We start from the raw sequence: 19,359 nt of genomic DNA, 5'->3' as shown, positions 1-19,359 counted from the left end.
ATTCTGGACAGGGTGCTGCAAAAGCCTCCAACCTGGACCTGCCAAAAGTCACAGACATTAAAAAGCTCCAAGAAAAGCCTGTTCCCTCTAGCCAAAGGACCAGGAAAGGAGTGGCCTACAAATAAAAAACCTTTATGGCAATATCCATCCTCTTACAGTCAAACACCAATGGAAAAAAACACTCCTTCCACTAACCTGCTGTTTTCGTGAGATCCAGCAAGGAGTTGATCTTCTGTTCCAGCACCACCCCATGCTCCATGGAAATAGGTATCTGCTCTCTGATTCCCCCGCCCAGTGATGTTGGTGGGACATGCAGGGAGTAAATCTTCCATCTCCTGCCTAGCAGAATCAGGTGGTGCCTGATTCCCACACTGAAAGGTATTGGCAGGAAGAACAGGAGTCTGATTTACCATTGCTTACTCTGTGGAAGCAGGTGGTACTCTGACTCCAGTGGTATCCAGTGGTATCCAATGGCACGCTGAGACTCCACCCTGATCCAGCAGCAGTGAGATTTAATGAGCAGCATGAGGTGGGGCTGGTCACCATCAGACTTCACTCTCCCCTTCCACTGTGGGGACCAGCAGGAAGCTAAGCCTCTACCCCACCAGGCATCACAAAGACTGGAAAATGTGGTAGGGGAAGAAGCTAGTAACCACTACAATTTCACCCCATGCCCCTTACTGCAGCAAAGCCCAGGGTGATCCAAGCTTTCAAATCCACCATCATCAGTGAGACCAAACAAATGGGTATGAAGCAAGACTAGTCAGTGCTCTGGATCTCCACCCTCCGGTGCCCATGGGCCCACTGGGGAGCTCAGCTTAACCACACACCCAGAGGCAATGAGGCAGCACAAGGCAGTGTCCTACTTTCACAAGGAAGGTGTCAACATGGCTGAGGAGGTGTGGAAGTTCCCCCCCAACCTGTCTGTAATGAGGCAGTGAGTCAGTGGCCCACTGTTGCTGGGATGATGTCAGTGAACCCAGAGCTTCAGGAAGCTGAGTGAACTACAAATAGGATAAAGCCAAAGAAATCTACACCAAGATACATCAAAATTAAATCTCTGAAAAACTTTAAAAACAAAGAAAAAAAATCTTTAAAGAAGACAGGGAGATATAATTCATTCCTTGTGGGGGAACACCAATTTGAATGATAGTGGATTTCTCATGTGAAACCATGTAGGCCAGAAGGAAGTGGCACAACATACTTCAAGCCCTGAAAGAAAATATTTGTCAGCCATGAATGCTATCTCTGGTGAAAATATCCTTCAGGAATGAAAGGAAAATAAAGGCAATCATAGATGAAGGAAAACTAAGAGAATTTATTGATAGCAAGCAGACCCTTAAATAATGGCTAAAGGAAGTTCTCTAAATAGGAAGGAAATGATAATAGAAAAAGTCTAAGATCTTCTGAAAGAAAGAACATTGTAGTGGGTAAAATAGTTGCAATCATAATACACTGTGCTAATTTTCATGAGTTTCTTAAATATATTTGACGGTTAAGCAAAAATTATATCACTGTCTGATGTAGTGCTCAAGGTATATGGGGAAAATACTAGAAAATTGTATTTTAAAAGTGGAAAGAGTAAAGAGACCTAAATGAAAATAAGGCTTCTACATTTCCCTTGAGTAATAAAACATCAATATCGGTACATTTTAATAAGTTATGTATATACACTGTAACATGTAGAACAAATAATAAGAAAACTATACAAATCAATGTACTCAAAATGATTATAAATAAATGAGGATGGAATCCTAAAAGAAATGTTCAAGTAACCCACAGGAAATTAAGAAAAGAGAAACAGAGGTATGAGAAACAGAGACATTAAACAGGAAAAAAATGATAAAAGGGAGACTTAAGCCTTAACATATCAATAGTTACACTAAATGTAAATGGTCTTAATAAGCTAATTAAGTGAGAGATTGGAGAGTTGATTAAAAAACCATGATTGAACTATACGCTATCTACAAGAAACTCACATCAAAATTAACAACATAGATGGGGTGAAATAAAAGGATGGAAAAAGACATACCATGCAAACATCAATTTAAAAAACCAAAAGGAATCAAAATGTGTGCATACCTAATAACAGAGCCTCGACATCCATGAAGTAAAATCTGATAGGTACGGAAGGGGAAATAGACAAGACCACAAATATTGTTGAAGACTTCAACACTCCACTCTGCTCAATTGATAGACCTACTAGACAAGAAATCAGCACTCAAAAGAAAAGAACAATGTGATCAACCAACAGCATCTAAGTGATATATACAGGGTACACTTCCAAACAACAGCAGTATACACATTTTTTTTTCCACTGACACTGGAACATTTGTGAAACTAGACCATATCCTGGGTCATAAAGCAAACCTTGACAAATTTGAAAGAATTAAAATCATACAGAGTACATACTCTGACCATAATGAAATCAAACTAGAAAACTCAATAACAGAAAGGTATCAGAAAATCTCCAAACACTTGTAATACAAACAGCAGACTTCTAAATAATCCATGGGTCAAAGAGAAATTCTCAAATGAAATTTTAAAAATGCATAAAAATGAATGAAAATGAAATACAACATAGTAGAATAAGTGAGATACAACTAAGGCAGTACTGAAAAGGAAATTTATAGCATTACATGGTTGCTTTAGAAAAGGGGAAAAGTCTCAAATCAGAAATCTAAATTCCTGCCACAAGAAACAGGAAAAAAGAGACAGAATAAACCGAAAGCAAGCAGAAGGAATGAAATAATAAAGATAAGAACAAAAGTGAATAAAGTAAAAACAGGAAAACAGTAGAGAGAATTAATGAAATAAAAACTTGTTCTTTGAAGAAAAAAAAACCGATGAGCCTTTAGTAAGACTAAAGATGATAAAAATAGAGAAGACACAAATCACCAATATCAGGAAAGGAACAGCAAAAAAAAAAAAAAAAAAAAAAAAAAAAAAAAGAAAGAAAGAAAGAAAAAGAAAATCACTCACCAATATGCTGCATGAATGTAGATGCAAAACTCCTTAACATAATATTTGCAAATCAAATCCAGGAATGTATTAAAATAGTTGTACACATGACTAAAACCATCTTTAAGAAGAAGAATAAAGAGGGCAGAATCACTCTTCTCACCACAGTCATGCCACAATTTTATAGCCACAGGTACCTCCTGACCTCTCCCTTAAGGGAGGCTAAGGCTTCCCATAGAGCTGTTGTAATTGAGAGTGACATTGGTGGAGAGAAAGGCACATCGATCTGAGGACCAGAAAAGAGAACCCAGAAAGAGACCCAAACAAATATGCCCAAGTGATCTTTGACAAAGGTGCAAAATTAAATCAATATATGAGGATATCTTTTCCAACATATGGTGCTAGTGGAATTGGACATTCATAGGCCAAAAAATCCTTAAGTTTCACACATTATACAAAAATTAAGTCAAAATGGCTTGTAGACTTAAATGTAAAACATTAAAACTTTTAGAAAAATTCAGGAGAAAGTCTTTAGTACAAGTTTCTTAGACTTGACACCAAAAGTACGATCCATGAAAAGAAAAACTGAAAAATTGGACCTCATCAAAATTATAGAATTTTGCTCTGCAAAAGACCTGTTAAGTGGATGAAAAGGCAAGCCATACACTGGAAACAAATATTTGTAAACCAAATATCTTACAAAGGACTTGTGTGGTGAATGTATCAAGAACACTCAAAACTCAATGTTAAAAAAAGTCCAATTAGAAAATGGACAGAAGACATGAAAAGATATTTCACTGACAAGAATATACAGATTTCAGATAAGCACCTGAAAAGGTGTTGAACATTATTAGCCATTAGAGAATGAAAAATAAAGCTAAAATGAGATATCATTATGATATAAAATATAGGCATAATGTCAAATACCAACAAAGATCTAGAGAAACTGGGTCACATATACGTTACTGGAGGGAATGTGAGTGGTACAGCTACTCTTGGAAAGAATATGGTTGGTTCTTACAAAACTAAACATGCACTTGCCCTATGACCAAGCAGTTGTACTCTTGGGCATTTATCCCAGAGAAATAAAAATTAATGTTCCCGGAGACACCTGTACGCAAATGTTCATTGCAGCTTGATTCATAGTAGCCACATACTGGAACCAACTCAAATGTTCTTCAACATTAACAAACTGTGGTACATCCATATCACAAAATGTTATTTGAAAATGAAAAAGAACAAAGTATTAATCTATGCAACAACTCAAATGGCTCTACAGAAAATTGTACTGAGTGAAAAAAAAAGCCAATCCCATAAAATTACATACTATACAATTCCATTCTTGAGATGACAAAATTGTAGAGGTGGAAAACCTATTAATGGTTGCCAGGAGTTAGTGACGGGGAGGACGGGAAGTACCTATGGACATAAAATTGTGGCATGACTGTGGTGTTGGTCACACCAACATACCAATGTGATGTAATTACATGGCATTATATACACACACACACACACACAAACATGCACAAATGAGTACACATAAAACTGATGAAATGTAAATAAGGTCAGTGGATTTTATGAATATTAATTTTCTGCTTGCAACGTCATACTAGAGGAATGCAAGATGTTACTTTTGGGGGGACTGGGTAAAGGGTTATAGGATCTCTCTGTATGATTTCTTAAAACTTCATGTGTATTTGTACACCAGTGTTCATAGCAGCATTATTCAAAATAGCCAAACATGGAAACAACCCAAGTCTCTACCAGTAGATGAATGAATAATCAAAATGTATATACATACAATGGGACAGTGTTCAGCCATAAAAAGGAATGAAGTTCTGAGACGTGCTGTAACATGAATGAACCTTGAAAACATCATGTTGAGTGAAACAAGCCTCACACAAAGGGATAAATGTATGATTCCATATTTATGAAATATCTAGAATAAGCAAATTCATAGACAGAAAGGAGATTCTAGGTATCAGGGGTTGGGGTAGCATGGGGAATGGTGCACTGTTGCTTAATTGGTATAGAGTTTCTGTTTGGGGTGATGAAAAAGTTTTGGTAATGGATGGTGGTGATGGTAGCACAATATTGGGAATGTAATTAATGTCACTGAAATTGTACACATGAAAGTGGTTAAAATGGGAAATTCTGTGTTATGTGTATGTTATCACATAAAAAGAAATATAAATAAATAAATACACAAAACAAACAAAAAACCTACATCTGAATCTACAGTTTAAAAAGGCCAAGAGGGCATTAAAAATAGCCAACAAACCCAGAAACATTGCAGTTTTGTAAAGCATTGCAATTTTACTAACATGTACTTGTATGAGAGGGAGAATAGCCCCTGTCAAGGCTACCTCCTAGATCCAAGGCAAGTGTGGGATTGATAAAGCCACACACTGTCACAAGGAAAGAGGACTGGTCAGTTTTAACTGATACTTATATTGCCAGTTAAAGTTTGATTGGTTGTGAGGGAGCCTGGCTCTGGGTGATTGCTGAACTCGAAGTCCTTTGTGTTTAAAAACTATATTGACCCATCAAGCCCATTAGTTTGATCTTAAATTATCTAGTTAGGCCACAGACCTCAAACAGTTCAACACCAGTGTGTTTTTCTGCTGATCATGGCAAGTATTTCAAAAGAGGTGGTTGTTCTTGTACTTTCTCCTGCAAACTTGGAAGCTCTGGCAACCTCCAGACTCAGGTCAAGCAGTTAGCAAGTTCCTATGCAGAGACTCAAGATGGTGGAAATTTCCTTTATCACAGCCTTCAGTCACCAAAGGACAATCGGTTTTTGGAAACTTCTCTTTAAGCATCTTCTCTTGTTTTAGAATCCTTGATGGTGTGCAGTCTGTAGAGAAGAAAAGGCAATAATTCATAACCTTGGCTGCAAATTAGAATCACTAGGGGAATTTTTTAAAGTACCGATGACTGGATCCTACTCCAAGAGGTTCTGGTTTAATTAGTCTGGATCTAGGCATTGGGAATTTTAAAAGCTCCCTAAAGGATGCCACCTTGTCTCTGTGCATGAGAATTACTGATGCATAAGGGCTGAGAGGGAGGAAGATTGTTGTCCTGGAAAAGGAGTACTTCTTTTTGTCTGATACCTCAGGGAAAAAAAATCTCTACCTCACAAAAGCCTCCATCTCCCTCTTCAGTACATTCCAAAGACTATAAAGCCTCATGGAAATGAAAAGTTTCTCTGTGATGAATCTAGTGCTCTCACACCGGAGCTAAAGCTGTTCCCTCTTATCCTCGCTGGTGATGGAGAACAACTGGCAACCCTCCTTTTTCCCGTAAGCCATTAGACAAAAATAATGCACTGTGCTATGTATGTATTATGCTGAATAAAAACATACAGAGGAAGCTGAAGAATTCTCTTTCCTAATCAACAAATTTATTAATTTGTTTAAACTCCCAGAAGCCTGACCCCTTTTAACCCTGGCAAAACTGATGACTTTTAGGAAGAGAGGCGATGTCTTTGGACTGTTTTTATCGACTCAGTGATGAACATGTTTTGGGGGAAAAGTGTAGAGTAAGTCTGGTTCTTTCTCACAGGTGAGGATGTTGCTGTAAATACCCCACCCATTGGAGGCCCGGAGCATGTCCAGGGAGCCTCCTGGGAAGGAAGGCCCCCCAACTTTGGGCAATCCAGTTAGGCCTTTTTCATGACGTCCCCAAATGGGAGAGAGCAGCAGTTTTGCACAGGAAACGGCCCTGGACATTTGCTGTGAACTATCCTTTCGTTGTCACTGCCTCTCACTGGATCTTCCGGTGAGGGGATGGGCTTCTCCACCCTGTGCTTTTCAAGAAATTAGACAGAAGGATGAGCCAGTGAACGGAGGCAGTGCCAGGAGGGACGTGGTATAAACCAGTCCAAACTGACCCAGATTGGTTATAAAAGCAACAGGGTGACAAGTCAGGGGGTGGGGGGATGTCCTGGAGGACAGAGTTACCAGTTCACAGCCGGGAGAACCTGGAGGCTGGGAAGAAGCAGCAGCCCCCACACCTCCGTGTGCTGGGAGGTGACCTGCAGCCTGCCCAGCCCCCAGTCCGTGCCAGCTGGTGGTCTGCTCGGTCAGGGCGGTTGCCCCCCTGTTGACCTTAGGTAATTAACATTTCACACCTCAACACATAGGCAGAATTCTTAATGAGGACAACAGTCTGTGTAACTCAAATGATCACCTACCAAGGCCCAGGCAGTGGCCCTTTTGTTAAGGAAAACGCAGGCTGGCAGAATACTGGATTTGGACACTCGAGGACAGTGTGAGAGTATGTTTTCTTTTTCACTGAGAGACAAGGGGGAAGCCTGTCAAAGGTCACATTAGAGGAGATTTTAAGTAACACGTTATTGCTGTTTATCTCCCAAGTATTTGTAAAGCAAAGATAACTGTCGTTTCTGAGAGTGAGTGGTGGTTCAAAAGATGTAAATGGAATTTGCATAGTCAGTCATATTCTGTGTAAAAATTCGAATAAATGAAAATTTGGATTTCTTAGCTTGCTTTGTGGACCCAAATCTGTTCTCTGTGTAGCAGGTGCCTTGTTTGGTTCATGGACAAGCACAGTGCAGGTAAGTTGTAGACCTTTTGGGGTTGGGTGGGGTTAAGGAGAGCAGACTGGGCTGTCATTTCATGTAGGGGAAAACGTCTACTGCAGGTTGAAAAAGAACATCACCCCTGCTTTCAGGCTGTCTTGAGTTGTCTGAAATTTCTAAGCATGTTCCCATTGGTGACTTTTCTATTATAAAAATTAATTGTAAAGTCTTTTTATTGGGAGGATTGTCTTTCTTTCTCTTAGTAGTTTAAAGAACTTTCGGTATCTTCTCAGTATCTCCTCATCCACAGCAAGAGATGAGTTACTGATACAGAAGACCCTCAATAGAAAATACAAATACATGTGAACCTTGACCTAGTCTGTCAACATTGACAAAAGTTCTGCATTGAGTTCAAACTTAACAAGTTTTGTTTTAGCATTGAGTATAATTTCTGACTGACAGGTTAAAATTGTTTAGAAATTAAAATGCTTACATGGAGTTTTTTTTTATTTTTATCTTTTGTTTTATTACCTTATCCCCCTACTCCTGATTTTGAATATTATTTCAGGGGAAAATAATTGAGGTTTGAGGAAGCATAGTGTTTTGCCACTGGGTGGGGCAAAGCATTCCCTTGTCTATTATCTTCTTGGTAAAAAGCCATAGCTATGATCCCACGATTGCCATGCTGGGAAAGTAGGAATCATTGTGGTAGTTTATCATATTTTAAAGTATTCTAAAGATTAATTACTAAGAAATCTGTTTCCTAAGTTTGTGGAACTAAAAGTCTTTTAAGTGATCATACATCAATTATTCACTGTAAGCATATTAAAATTGTAGAAGTTGAGCCTTCAGATTTATGGTGGTTGTAAGGTCATGTGTAACTTTTTTTTAATAACATGAATGATGTATTTTGTTTTTAAGAATTTCAGTTCTGGGAGATTAATATTTTGATAAGATGAGGAAGCTGAAAAGAAAATTCAGAGGTTGTTTTAAAACAGTTTTGTGGAAGGAAACATTTAAAGTCTCTTCTGGTATCTGAAGTATAGATGCATACTATTGCATTGCCCATAGCCAGTGTGTTCTCAAGCCTATAGAAATGGCATGTTACAAAAGTTATCAAAGTGTGTTCCATGGATACCTGGAGTCCCCAGAGCCCTTGTAAGGGCTAAAAGATCAAAACCATTTTCATAGTCAGAGCCTTCTGGCCTTTTTCACCGTGTTGGCATTTGCACAGGTGGAGCAAAAGCATAGCAAGTTAGTGGCGTCCAAGTGTACACTCTACTCCTCAAGCCATGCTCTCATTGTCTAAAAAATCCCAATTTTCCTTCAGAATGTCCCTGATAAAGCTGTAAAAATTAGTAATCTTATTAAATCTCAGTCCTTAAATACATTTCTAGTTAACACCCTGTGTGGTAAAATGGCAAACGCCCAGAAAGCACTTCCGCTGCATTCCGAGGCCGGGACTGTTGTCCCCAGTAGGAGCACTTGTGCGATTATTCGAGTTGTGAGTTGAACTACCCTCTCCTTACAACACCATTCTTTTGAAATAACACCCTCCAGACAAACTACAGTTGCTCAGACTTGGGGATTTGGCAGATGTTTTCTTGAAAATGAATGGCGTGAGTCTCAAAAAAAGCAACCAACCATATGTGTTGCTAATGATAAAATTGGGGCTTTCATGGGAAAATTGGAATTTTTGCAAACTTGTGTCTGCCCTTGTGAACTTAACTGCTTCCCAATGCTAAAGACTTCTAATGAGATCAGTGTTGACATTTGGAATCACTGCAAAATTCTGTGAACCACATTTTCCAAATGCCTGGCACACACATGGGTAAAAAATACATTCAAAGTGCAGGGCTGTCCAGTAGATTGTAATGTAACTGGGTATGAAAAGTTCGTAATATCAGATTCTGCGTGGTAGCTAACCGTTTAAGAAACTGCTACTTGCTGAGATTTCAGTTGAAAATCAAAGATTCACAATTCTCTGCAGAGACCGTTGAAATGTTCAACCCCATTCCTTATGATTCTCTTTGTAAGGCAGGATGTTCTTTATATATCTCCACCAAGACAACACATGGCAGCTAATTGAATGCAGAAGCAGAGAGGAAAACCCAGCTGTCTTCTGTTAAGTCAGAGATTTGCAAAAATGCTAAAGCAGTAGTGCTCTTAGCACTCAGTTTTTTGGGAAATATTATTTTTCATTACAAAAAATGTTAACATGCAGTGGATTTATTTTTTAACGAATAAATATTTTTAATTTTTCATTTTGAAAATATTGATAGATATATCCCATATAAACAAAAGCTCTTTGGAGTCCTCAATTTTAAGTGTAAAGGGGCCCTGAGACCAAAAAGGTTGAAAGAGTTGCTGGTTTGAGAAGCTTAAAGATCAGCTGAGTGTCCTGTTTTTGAATGATTGCTTTCTCAGCCACTTGGTTGCACGTTGGTTGCTCTGCAGCTTCTGTTAAGACAGCAGTTGAAAAACGTTAGCTTGTATGCTTTTTTAAAAACCTATTTCCAGCTAGTAAGTGGAGCACTTTGCAGTTGGGAAAAAACTGCACTTAGAAATGTAGAAAATATGATTTTAAATTATTTCAGTGCATCATCCAGTGTTGACCTGCGGTGTTTTTTCACTTTGCCTGTTTCAGGTGTGCCTGCCCACCTTCCCCATCCTTTCTGGGAAATAAATAGTTATTAATAGGATATAATCATGTAGATTTATGATGGTTTTATAACCACATTTCCCATTTAATTTGCTCTAGTAAATAGTCATAATAAAATGAACCAAGTTACCTAAATTGATCTGTACTTTATCTCATTTCACTTAACAGAAATAACTATACTTTTCCTTTCAGATTAATTATTCAGAACTCAACCCTAGGAACATTTATTTTTCAGAGTAATATATAAACTTAATTTTAAAAAGTGATTTCCAATCCTAAGAACATCTTAATTGCTTTTATAAATGCTTGGTGTTGTGAAATACCAAGGTAAAGTTTATTTCCAGTTTCTTCTGAGAAGTTGCTGACTTTGGCACGGTCATTTTGAGGATAGGTTTAGCACATTGAAGAGATGATGTGGCCATACTGGAGTCATTTGGCAGTCAGTGACACTGGACAATTGGAAGGCGCTGCTGGAGCCTTGTGTTCACTGTCTCTTTAAAAGGAGCTAAGAATGTTTGTGCTCTTTGTTCTGTGGTCACCCTGGGAGATAACAGTTAGAGGGAAGGCAGTTGGAGTAAGGCGGAGGAGGAGGTGAGATGTGGGGCTCTGGCTGGGAGAGTGGGGCTTGGGGGATGGGTGGTAAAAGGTCAGAAAAGATCAGATTGAGGACCCAGCTAGAAACAAGGGCATTGTCAGGGAGCGCTTAAACCAGGCATGGCTATTTAAATGAGGGTACAGGTGGAGAAAATGGCTTTTAAATACACAAAGATGAGGTGTCCACATGGATGTTTAATAATCATAAATTTTGTCTTGTTTAGTTAATTTTTTAAATTAAAATGGTAGTACAACTGCACGACTAAGAATATTTGAAAGAAAAAAAAAAGCAGTAACACCAACAAGCTAACAACTATTTTTTGTATTTTTTATTTTCAAGGCTGCCTATCTGCATCACTACTTTCCATAGTGACATTCATATATAACAGATACTATTTTGCTGTTCAGCCTTTTCACCTTTTGTTCTAGTGTCTCTGTTCTGTGGTAGATTTTATTGAGCTGTGTCCATCTCAAAAGAAGGGTTGTAATTGGCAAGATTTTCAGTTACTGATTTCTAAAAAACTTTTGCCTCAGCTCCTGCCTCCCACCAGTGTGCCACCCAAAACTTCCCTCTCCCTTCTGGGCTTTTTGCCCCCTTCTTTCATAGAATATACTAGTATCTTAGCATCTTCTGTTCTTTGTAAACATCTTTAAACAAAGAGATTGTGTTCCATGGGGCATGCGGGTGGTTTTTTGTTTGGTTTCTTTTTCTTTCTTTCTTTTTTTTAACTTCCCAGTGTCTTTGTAGAATACATTGTATCTGTCAATGTGTGGTTTTAGTTCTGGTTGCTTAAGATCTGTAAAACATTTCGTTACTTTCTTTTAGGAGCTTACTCCATTGGAGCAGTCTGTAGATAATCCGAGTTGTCGAAAACAGGAATCCTGTTATTTGTGAACAGTGAGTGACATCAGAGTGTCTTGAGTCCTGGCTGTTTGTGACTTCATTAGCCAGGATTTTCATAGTATTTAGGACTTCAGAAAAAAGTCTCTAAGGTTTCAGTGTGTTGGGCAGGTAAAGTATCAGTAATGTTGAACAAAATTTTAACTTAATAGGTTTGACATCCTATTTTCTTTTTCTAAAATGGCATTAATTTGCATTCATTATTTTATTAATAAAATTTATTTTAATTTGTTAATATATATTTATAAATATTTAATTGTGTATTTTTTCTTTGAGAATTGTATTTTGTGGAGGAGAATTCTATCAGAAAGCCGTCCCCACTGAGGTGAGAATTGGGTTTCTTTCCCTGACCTTGTGGGACTCAGAAGGGCTGGCCCTCTGGGGGGAGGGCTTGTGCCCACTGGCACTTCTTGGGGCGGCTGGTGTGAGCCCTTCAAGGCTATGAACCCACAGTAACATGGCCTTGCAACCTGCATCTTTAGTGGAAATTCAACATGTGTGAAAATTAGAACTTGACTCTCTTCTACGGTGGCTGTCAGATTTGCTGCAAGTTGGTTTGCGCAAGTAGAGACACTGTTGTTTTCCTAAAAGTAAAATCTCTGGAAAGAATGAATAAACAATTGTAAGCCATGTAGCACAGTTTAATATACCAGTTATAACCAGATGTATTTGGAAAGAGCATGTCTATTTTTCAGGAGGTTTTCATATTTTCATATTATTTATCACATTCAAAGCTCTCAACTTTTTGAGATCAACATTGCCTGATGAATAAGAGCAATTCCGAGTGAACTTGCTCAAGATCACCCAGCTAGAGCAGAACCCACACTTCCTGGCTTAGCTCTTGTTACCATAGTTTTTGGCCACCCTGAGTTAGTTCAACTGCACCCTTTGACAAAGATGGGTCACCTCAGGTCACCAAAGAAGTGGTGTGGTTCTCACTCCAGCACACTAGGTGCTGTCTCAGGTACATCCTCAAGCTTCCGAGTGACCTGGGAGCAGTGATTGCCTCCACGTCAGCATTTACAGAGCTGGAGCGGAAAATGTGCAGTGACAGCCTTTAGTAGGAAGCAAAAACAATACAACAACAAAACAAAAAATTTAGGTTGCAAGTGAGTTTGAACTTTCTATGTTTTATTTTCTTTAGGGTTTCATTCTATAACACCCACTCTTCTAGGATGGAACATGGTATAAATTCAGCGTCATCATTAGCATTTAAATGTGATTGAAGCTTGGACACCTTGGAAAAGAAGTTTTAAGGTATATGTTGTCTTTTTCAGGTTTTGTCATTTCAAATGAGAGTAAAGGTTTCCAAAACACCTTTTAATAATCTGTTAGAAAGAAAGCGAAAAAGAGAGAATAGAGAGAAGAAATACACCTTAAAAGTTATTGCCCAGGTCAGTATTTTCTAAGTGTTCCAGTTATCTATCGCTACGTAGTAACTTCCCCCAAATCTTAGCACCTTAATTCCATGGCCATTTTACACCTTATGGACTTGTGGGTCATGAATCTGGGTGGTTTGCTGGTGTCCTCCAGGGTCACTTGGCACTCAGCGGGCAGCTGAGCAACTGTGAAGGGGCCAAGACAGCATTGCTCCTGTGCCTGCCACCTGGGTGGGGATGGCTGAAAGGCTGGGGCCAGCTGGGCCCCTCTTCCTCTCCACATGGTCTCTCTGGCGGGGTGGTGGGAGTTCTTAAGCTGGCAGCTCAGGGCTCTAACAGCCCAAGACAGGAGCATTGGGCTCTCTTGACGGCGAGGCCATGGATCAGCACAGGCAACAATGCTGTGCTCTGTGGTCAGAACCCGCCTGGTCCAGGGGAGAGGGGAGGAGCCATCTCTGCACGCAGGCATGGGCAACAAATGCATGGCCATTGCCAGCCTGCCACGGCGCACACAGCCGGCTGACCTTCACGGTGTTGGCTGTGCTCTTGCACCACTTGGTCTGTTACTTACTTAATGTTTCCTCTGTATTTTTCTGTACTATATGTGTTGTAAAGCCTTGTCCTAAGCAGGAAAATGGTGAAACTGTAGATTTGGTTTGCTGGCTATACTTTGCCTAATAAACATTACATTTTCTTCATGAATCACCTGGAATCATCTCACATGCCACACTTGGGAAAGCACTGGTCAGGATGATTTTTTTTTTTTTTAATCTTCATTTTATTGAGATATATTCATATACCACGCAGTCATACAAAACAAATCGTACTTTCGATTGTTCACAGTACCATTACATAGTTGTACATTCATCACCCAAATCAATCCCTGACACCTTCATTAGCACACACACAAGAATAACAAGAATAATAATTAGAATGAAAAAGAGCAATTGAAGTAAAAAAGAACACTGAGTACCTTTGTCTGTTTGTTTCCTTCCCCTATTTTTCTACTCATCCATCCATAAACTAGACAAAGTGGAGTGTGGTCCTTATGGCTTTCCCAATCCCCTTGTCACCCCTCATAAGCTACATTTTTATACAACTGTCTTCGAGATTCATGGGTTCTGGGTTGTAGTTTGATAGTTTCAGGTATGGATGATTTGTTTTTTAATGTAAAACGTCATTTTTCATAGGTAGAATATTTCTCCATTTCATCAGTATCCATAAATTGACATTTGTGTGTGATTAAAGGTTGCGTGATCTTATAGCTCAGTGGTTTATTGGTCATTTACCAAAAAATGTAAGCTCATTAACATCGGTCATGATTTGATTACATTTTAGCGTTAGGTATGGATGATAAAGGAGATCCAAGCAGTGATGAAATGCCTAAGACCATCAAACCCACAAGCAAGGAGTTCAGGAAAACATGGGGTTTTCGAAGAACCAGGATTGCGAAGCGAGGGGGTGCAGGAGATGCTGAAGTCGGTTCTCTGGAACAGCAGCCTCGGCAGCAGCAAAGCCTCTCCTTGCGCCGCAGTGGGAGGCAGCCGAGGCGTACGGAGAGAGTGGAAGAATTTCTTACCACAGTCAGACGCAGAGGAAGAAGGAACGTTCCTGTCTCCCTGGGAGAGTCCAGTGAGCCCACATCTTGTCCAGTTACGGATTCGGAAACTGCGTCTGAGGGGAGCGTAGACAGCGCCGCAGAGATGAAAAGCGGTCCCGGGTCTGGTTGCACGTGTGTCGAGGAGCAGCCAGCCTCGTCTGAAGACGCCGAAGGAGGCGATGGCAACGATGACGCCTCCGACGGTGACAGCGGTGGCAACGATGACGCCTCCGACGGTGACAGCGGTGGGTCGACTTTGCAAGAGCCGCAGACTCGCCGTCGGAGGAAGCGGGAACGAGAGCCGCGCGACAGGCCTCCGGGAGGGACGCGGCGCCGCCTGCGGGAGAAGCGGCGGGAGGAGGCGCCCGCCGGGACCGCTGGCGCTGAAGCCGGCCCCGCCGCGGAGAGCTCGCGGCCCGGGGAGCAGGAGCCCGGGCCCGGTCGGGCAGCTGTGTCCCGGGCAGCACGAGACGAGCAAGCCAGCAGGCTGGAGGGGAAAGCGTCTGAGGGAACTGAGGAGGAAGAGCCTGGGGACGCCACGAGACGCAGGCGAGACCGTGAGGTCCACGACCCCAGCGCCCTGTACTGCCTGTGCCGGCGGCCTCAGGACAGGTGCGTCGTGGGGCGGGGCCGAGGAGTCCCGAGGGATGGGAACAGCGAGACCTTGCCCATTCACTTTATTTCATTTAAAGAGGTAGAAAGTTGGGCTGGGTGAATAATTTGTTTAGTTGCAAAAGATAAAATGTCACCGCCAAAAAAGAAACAAAAGAAAGCCGTTGTTAGGGACTGCCTAAGGCCACGCTGCCACTGCGGGAGCCACTAGCGCGTGCGGCTTCCCACAGTCAGGTTGGTGATGGGCATGAGAGGAAATCATGCATGATGCCCATGGCCCCGGGCACACCTAGCTCTTTGCGGCTTTGGCGCCCATGCTGGACAGTGACACGTACTGAAGAGTCTCAGTAGAGTGCGTGGGTAGGCTTTGACTGGACCCCAGTGTGGACATTTGGGGCAACTCAGAACTTTTGACTAGGATTGGGTGCCGAGTGGCATTAAGGAATCACTGTTTGGGTTGTTAGGTGGGGTAAATGTATTGTTGCTACTTTGTAAAGAAGTATACCAAAGTACCTAAATGTGGAATGCCTTGAAGCCAATAGTTCACTCTCAAAATGCTCCAGTCAAAATAAAAGATCAAGCAAATTTGGTTGCATGTTAATACAATCAACAGATGGGTGTTCTTTATTGTGCTTTCTCTATTGTTCTCTATATTTCCATATTTTTCATATTAGAAAGTTAAAACCAATTTGACTTACTGATATTTCTGAAATTGAGTATTTGACATTTAGCTCTCACTTTCCATTCCGAATGCCATTACTTTCTAATTTCAGGTTCATGATTTGCTGTGATCAGTGTGAAGAATGGTTTCATGGCGACTGTGTGGGCATTTCTGAGGCTCGAGGGAGGCTTTTGGAAAGGAATGGGGAAGATTATATCTGCCCCAATTGCACCATTCTGCAAGTGCAGGATGAGGTGAATTCAGAAAACACAGATCAGCGGGACACTAAATTTAGCCCTGGAAATGCTGATGGCACAGAGTTTACGAGTATAGGAACAGTCAAACAAAAATCTAGTGAAGACCAAGGAATAAAGGGTAGAATTGAGAAAGATGCACATCCAAGTGGCAAGAAAAAACTCAAGATATTTCAGCCTGTAAGTATTTTGCCTACAGAGGTAAATGTGAATGGATTGACCTTATGGATTTCAGACTCACTATCAGTCGAGACATCAAAACCAGAAGTTGTTTTGTTTAGAGTAAGTTAGGTCTTACTGCCAAAAGCGATGTGTCCTTGTGCTGGGCTCTGGCAGAAAAGCTGCTGGGCCCTCAGCGCAGGCCTCCCTCCAGTCCCGTGCCTGGTGGCATCAGACACTTTTCCTTTTTTTTAACAGTATTTGCCTCCTCTGCTACTGTTTACTTACTGTTTGTTAAATGGACTCACTTTTAGTAGCTAACCTCTCCTTAAGTGTTGATATTAATGAAATCTTGAGCCTGATGCGAGTTATATATTTTAGTGTAGGTAACAAAATTATATTTTAAATTATGGAAGTAAACATGCATCTCCATACCACATAATACCATCTTGAGACAGCTAGTGCCTCACTTTGAGAAGTACTGGGGGGGCAGTGTGGATACATGTGGGGTGATCAGACCATTTCAGCGAGGGAGAGTGGGGGCCTTGGCATGGGCACCTGAGGCGACTGGCCATTTGCCACTGACCTGACCTTCAGTAAAGGCTCAGACGTTCTCTGGTGCTTGTTCACTAGTGCTTGTCCTCATGTCTTCTCTGTGCTTTCACAGCTTCTGGTTGCTCATTTCTCCTTCACAAATGGTTTTTATGTTCGTTCATGGCCATGATTCTTTATCGTGCTTTCCATGTGTCTTTAGCTTCTGCTGTTGAGAACCGTCTCCTGCCCTCGCAGTTCTGCCCTCACAGTTCTCCCTTTCTCGTTCCCATGAGAGGAGTTGTGATCAGAGGCTGTTTTCCCTCTAGGGGCTCTGCCCCTCCTCTGTCAGCTGGGCTGGTGGAGGTGCCAGGCCCGGCCGGCCTGCCTGTCCTTCAGGCATCGGGTGTGCGGGAGACTCTGAGATGGCTGCCTTAGAAGTAAAACTTAGATCCTATGGAGGATAAACAGTTACCTTAACAATTCAATTTGAAAAAAAAAAAAAAAGATTTTGTGTAAGTTCATTTCAGAGAAACATTTATGTGTATTTAGTCTTGACCATCAAAATAGACATTATTAATTGTAAAAAGAATCAACCAAGTTTAGCTCTTGTGATAATATTCATTTATTATTGCTGTATAACAAATCACCACAAACTTAAGGTTATAAACAACACACTGCCCTAGCTCACAGTTTCTGTGGGTTGTGAGTCTGGCTCAGTTCTCTGCTCCCCTTCAGGCATAGGGCTGTGGGCTCGTCGGAGATTCCCCTGGGGAAAGATCTGCTTCCAGACTCCCTCAGGTTAATTGTATGCCCTTTGTAGTGTTTGCAGCATGCTTATACTAAAAAATTATTCATTATTTGTCTGAAGTTGAGATTTAATTGGCAATCCTGTATTTTATCTGGCAACCTTGCCCTCAACTAGCCATGTGGCAGCTCACCTCTTCCAGGCCAATGGGGGTCTTTTCCCTTCAAGAAGCCCTGCCCCATCCCACTTCTGTGGCCCCTTTGATTCAGCATTAACTCATCTGGAACCTTAATCACACCTGTAGAATCCTTGTGCCTTTGCCTAGTAAGGGAGCCTAATCATGGGTGTGAAATCTTACCCTATTCCCAGGCCTTGTTTACACTCAAGGGGAGGGGATTATAGCAGATATATGGACAGTGGGGTGGGTGGGGAAACAGGGGTCGTCTCAGAATTCTGCCCACCACAGGTGGCATAAAGGACCGTTAAGAATATGAACATTTTTTGCACAGGAAATCAGGTCATGTAGTTGAAATAAGCAGTAAAATATATTAAAATACTTTTAGTGCCTCTTGGTTAAGAACAGTAACGGCAGTACATAAGTAGTGATTTTACAAAGTACTTTCACTGCTAGAAATGGCAAGTGCATTGTTTGAAATCACATGTGTTTCATTTTGCAGATTATAGAGGCTCCCGGGGCCTCCAAGTGTGTTGGTCCTGGGTGTTCTTGTGTGGCACAGCCTGACTCGGTTTACTGCAGCAATGACTGTATTCTTAAACATGCTGCAGCTACCATGAAATTTCTAAGTTCAGGTAAAGAACAAAATCCCAAACTTAAAGAAAAGACCAAGATGAAACCAGAAAAGCTCAGTCTTCCAAAATGTAGCATTCAGGTAAGTTAACCAATTGTTTAACCAGTTTAAGCAAAAAAGAATGTATGTAAAAAGCATTTGTTTATCTGTAGAATGTAGGGACCAGCTGTAAATATAATGCAGATCATATCCCCTTTGTTTTTGCCTTCACTCTTTTCCACCAACTTTCTTATCAGAATTACAAACAAGCAATATATATTGTGTTAATGTTTACTCTCCCTCTAGCTGAGGGTTTAATATAAACGCAGTAAAGCAAATGTAGACAATGTCTGCTGCGTGCAAAATTTAAGAATTCAATAACTAATACATAGTCTTGTCAAGAAGAGCTGGTATTCATTGTAGTTCAGGTGAAAGGGGAGTTGGGCAGGCAGGAGAAGTGGGTTCATGAGCAAAACTGCTTTTTGCCAAGTCTCTAAACCTAGCTCTCAAGATTGTCTTGTTTTCACCTGTGTGTGCTTGGGGAGGAATCCAGGAAATTTTAAAACATCACAAACTTGTCCTGCACTTGAAGACACTTCCTAGAGTTTTAGTTCAGGTTGACTTGACCCCTTCAACCTCCGTTACATATATGACTAGTAAAGCACAACTGGTGGTGTTTGGGGGAGATTTCTTGATTATTTCTGAAAGCTTATCTAGGCATTAGATGATTTCATTTCTGAGGCTGCTGTTTTGAATCACAGAGCCACAGAAGCAGCTGCTGCTGCACAGAGAGTGAAGGTGCTGAGCAAGCCGTGGGCCCTTGCCATCATCCCTAGGCCTCTGCATTTTTAATTGATAATACCAAGATACCATTTGTGCCCGTCTTTTTTCCAAACCCCATCCCCCCAGTGTCAGACACTGAGCTCTCCTCACACTCCCTTGTTTCAAGGAGCCTGGCATAAGCAGCTC

General features: G+C 41.0%; 1 protein-coding gene across 1 annotated transcript in view; it reads left to right on the top strand.

Annotated features, from left to right (window-relative positions):
• Positions 1-10,741: 10,741 nt before the first annotated feature.
• LOC119515257 (death-inducer obliterator 1-like) overlaps positions 10,742-19,359 on the top strand; it is a 41,189-nt gene continuing 32,571 nt past the window's right edge. The window contains 6 exon segments of the mRNA XM_037811134.1: positions 10,742-10,754; positions 11,584-11,769; positions 12,833-12,915; positions 14,382-15,249; positions 16,023-16,344; positions 18,280-18,492. Coding sequence (XP_037667062.1) covers positions 14,384-15,249; positions 16,023-16,344; positions 18,280-18,492 — 1,401 coding nt within the window. The 5' untranslated portion in view covers positions 10,742-10,754; positions 11,584-11,769; positions 12,833-12,915; positions 14,382-14,383.

Source organism: Choloepus didactylus, chromosome 19 (assembly GCF_015220235.1).
Source record: "Choloepus didactylus isolate mChoDid1 chromosome 19, mChoDid1.pri, whole genome shotgun sequence".
Taxonomy (NCBI): domain Eukaryota; kingdom Metazoa; phylum Chordata; class Mammalia; order Pilosa; family Megalonychidae; genus Choloepus; species Choloepus didactylus.
This window is presented reverse-complemented; position numbering and strand designations above follow the sequence as displayed.